Genomic DNA, 3,594 nt, shown 5'->3' with positions numbered 1-3,594 from the left:
GTTACCACCTTTTCCAATTCTTTTGGTTTAACAGAGTATATATATGATAGAGGTTTTGCATCCTTCTTCACTTACTTCCATTCCCAAATATTTTTAACCAATTCAACATGATGATAAACTATATATTAAGAGTAATTATAAGTTAATGAATTTGTATCCTCCATAACTTTAATAATTAGTAATTAACAAGCTTACCCTTAACAATTATATATTTGAAATAAAAAGTTTCTTCTGCTACTATATAACTTGATATTTGTACTAATGTAGAGGGCAAAAAAGTAAACAAATAAAAATGAACTACTAGTACTAAACTAATCAATGAAGTCCAAGCTCTATTTTACATTCTCCGGCGCCGTCCACCAACTGAACACCTTTATTTCGTTTAGTTTCCTTCGGTTTACCCTCAACAGTTCCTAAAGACGAAAAACCTAAAGTCAGTTCCAATTCTACTTCACCGTCCGCTTTAGCTGAATCTTCTACTTCAGCCATTTCCGGGCTTTCGCATTCCACATTCAGAGCCACCGCCACCGCCGCCGCTTCTTCCTCAGACTGGTGACTCAACGAAGACTCATGGCTCGTAGACCCGTTAACTTTCTCATGGGCGAATTCATCACCCGACCCGGAACATACAGGATTCGATTTTGTCGCTTTTGTGTTAGCACCTGATCGCTTGAATCGACATCGGGTCCTGACCCGATGAAGCTCGCTGGACTTGGTAGAGTTTTCATCTTTGTTAATATGCCTAATGTCGTAAGGCAATTTCAAAGGAGGACCGTTGTTGTTTACAGCAATTTCAGAAGCTATGGGAGTAATTGGAGTTCCTTTCAGTACCGCCTCCACAGCATTTTGACAAAGCTGCCAATTCCCTGACCATAACAACCCTACCGATCCATAAATCGGGTTCACTATTCTTCCACAAGCCTCATAAAGCAATGACCTAAATATCGCTGCAAATTTTTTTAAAAAAAATGTCAATACAAAATTGTACATATAACCTATACATGCGCTTGAATAATACAATTGAAATTGAGTTTACCAGGACGAAGATGATCAGGGCCAGCGTTAATAAGATTCATAAGACCAGCACGGCCGTAAAACTTAGCAAGGAAAACAGTGGCGTTGGACTGAGAATCAGGGTTTTTGATCCATTGAAGACAAGGCCTAATGCTACAACTTTCGCTGCAGCCTTTACGAAGAACTCTACAACCATTGCAACTCATTCGCATTTTTAATTTGTCAATAAGTATAGAGAGAAGAGAAAGATTATATAATTTATGAGTTAGAAATCATGAGACTTGTATTTATAAAAGTCCCTGGGTTTTTATTAATTACTTATTATGTGAGATTACTAGAGGCGCAGTGGTTTGCCTCAAAAAGGAAGAATAGCAGTATAAGTTTTCATTGGAAACCAGTTTTCCACATTCTTGGAATAAGGGGGATGCACAGCCACCTTATTTGTATATAAAAAAAAAGAGAAGAAAATTCATATTATATTAAATTAAAATCATCATATAGTATAAAATTATATTGTTGCAATGTCATTACCCACTCTCGTTCTAGTTACGTGTCTTTCACACCCCAACCACTATAGTTTACTTGACAATCCTATTGGTAAGTCATTAGCATACTTGCATGGTTTAAGTAGTCTAAAATGTGGTGTTTTGTTTGTACAAATGGTCCAAAAGCAGTTGCCTTTACTTTTATATGAGCAATGAATGAAGCAGAGAAGCTTAAAAATGGGCAAACGGAGAAAAAGGAAAAGACAGGTGGAGATGAGATAGGGAGCATTGGGTTTTGGTGCCATGCAAGTGACAACAAAATATATTGGAAGGATGAGGCGCGTGGATATCACGTGAAAATGTCAGAGTGCGGTCGAATCGCCACATATCCTGGAGAAATGTGGACCATTTTAGTGTCCCCACGTTAAAGCGCTCCCGGTTTACAGGAAAACCGCTTATGGGGTAAAAAACCGTAAATAAAATTTGCGGTTTTGGGTTTCGGTTCTGTGTGCGGGACCGGGGGAAGGAGACTCAACTCGTGAGCCATCGGTTTACTTAGGAATCGAGTTATTCATGTTTATCTGTAAAAAAAAAGTGAGAACCCTTTAGTTTTAATTTTTCATGTAACAATATTTAAAATCATATTATTATACTTTACTACATTCTACCTATAATTAATTTATTACAAGATTTAAACACACCCATATGAAAATCAATTCTCGTAGAAAATATTTTTCTTCTTACGAATTACACCCATATGTCTCTCAACAATTAAATTCACCATGTTGCTATTAAAGAAAGATAGCCGTACGTTTCAACTCTAAACTAATGGTTTGCGAGTATTCCAAGTGAGAAATCGCATTTAATTTAATATATTTATACTAATAATTTTAGGCATAGTATGGAGAATATACTATATTTGCTTTGGACCATGTATCAACCAAATTATCATCGTTGATTTAATCCATGAATATGCTGCCATCAAAAGTTGGATTGTATGCATAATGTGGCCCTTTTTGAGGTCACTTTTTCCTATTACTGTGAACTCCATGCCTAAATTTCGAACTTCAAAATATTTCAATGATTTTTCCCTTTTTTCCTGCTGGCAGATAAAACTTTCAGTGTCTGGCCATTTGGGCAAATGCCCCCAAAAACATTCTCTAACTCAACCTCAAAAAAGTTAACTTATGAGAAAAGAGTTAGTCAAAGACCATACAAAGAGGTAACACACGCACTCAATGTTGCGACGGTGGAAGGAAGGAAGGAAAACCTAAGACAAGGATAGAAATTCAGATTTTCATTCAACATGTATAGGAATTTATACTGAAATGGCTGTATAAGCAAGACTAAAAACAATCCAAGTTGGCTGCTTTCCTCTTCTTTACACACATATATTTGAAATTTCTGCATTTTACCGTCTTCTTTTTTCTCTCCCAAACAAAAAACAAAAAGCAGAGCACCTACACTCACTCACTCACTCAGAGGTGAGGCTGCTGGAGTTATTCACGATCATAGTCGGCATTCAGTTGTTGGATACATTAGTAGGGGTGTTCACGGGTTGGTTTGGATCGGTTATTGGTTAAAATCAAAACCAAACCAACTTAATCGGTTTTAAAATTATCAAAACCAAACCAAAGCAAATATAATATACATTTATCGGTTTGGTTGTTTTCGATTTTGGTTTGGTTTGGTTCGGTTATTAACCATACATAAAAATAAAAGAAACAATTCATTCAAAACGTGAAAAAAGTGACAACAATCCATTCAAACGAAAAAATAGTTAAAATGACTGGCATTACAGAACTTTGGATCATTGAATTTACTGAATAAACTTCAAAATTCACTATTTTGGCATAGAAGGAAGAGACAATGACATTTTCAGTCCCACAATGAATTTCCATAGACACTCATATACATGAAATCAATAAGAAAAATGTTCTCACCTTGGACATTTTTTCTTTCATAAGTAAATCATAATTTTTTTTGATGAAATATATGTAAAATCTTTAAAATTGCTTATGAGTATAATATATTATGTATGTATAGTAATAAAATTTATGTATATAACTTGGTGGTTCGGTTCGGTTATTTATTC

At 35.3% G+C, this 3,594-nt stretch overlaps 1 protein-coding gene across 1 annotated transcript; it reads right to left on the bottom strand.

The window, feature by feature from the left end:
* Window positions 1-211: 211 nt before the first annotated feature.
* On the bottom strand, window positions 212-1,299 carry LOC102602683 (LOB domain-containing protein 41). Its single transcript, XM_006363054.2, has 2 exons — window positions 1,037-1,299; window positions 212-947 (listed from the first exon to the last, which is right to left on the bottom strand). Exons 1-2 carry the CDS (start codon window positions 1,224-1,226, stop codon window positions 316-318), a joined length of 822 nt encoding a protein of 273 aa, XP_006363116.1. The 5' UTR covers window positions 1,227-1,299; the 3' UTR covers window positions 212-315.
* Window positions 1,300-3,594: the final 2,295 nt, after the last annotated feature.

This window comes from Solanum tuberosum, unplaced genomic scaffold, assembly GCF_000226075.1.
Source record: "Solanum tuberosum cultivar DM 1-3 516 R44 unplaced genomic scaffold, SolTub_3.0 scf00423, whole genome shotgun sequence".
NCBI lineage: Eukaryota > Viridiplantae > Streptophyta > Magnoliopsida > Solanales > Solanaceae > Solanum > Solanum tuberosum.
This window is presented reverse-complemented; position numbering and strand designations above follow the sequence as displayed.

Excerpts from the sequence above, each read along its gene's own strand:
- LOC102602683 (XM_006363054.2), bottom strand. The coding sequence starts at position 1,226 with ATGCGAATGAGTTGCAATGGTTGTAGAGTTCTTCGTAAAGGCTGCAGC. Across the intron at positions 948-1,036 it reads CCCTGATCATCTTCGTCCTG|CGATATTTAGGTCATTGCTT; the intron begins GTAAACTCAATT and ends AAAAATTTGCAG.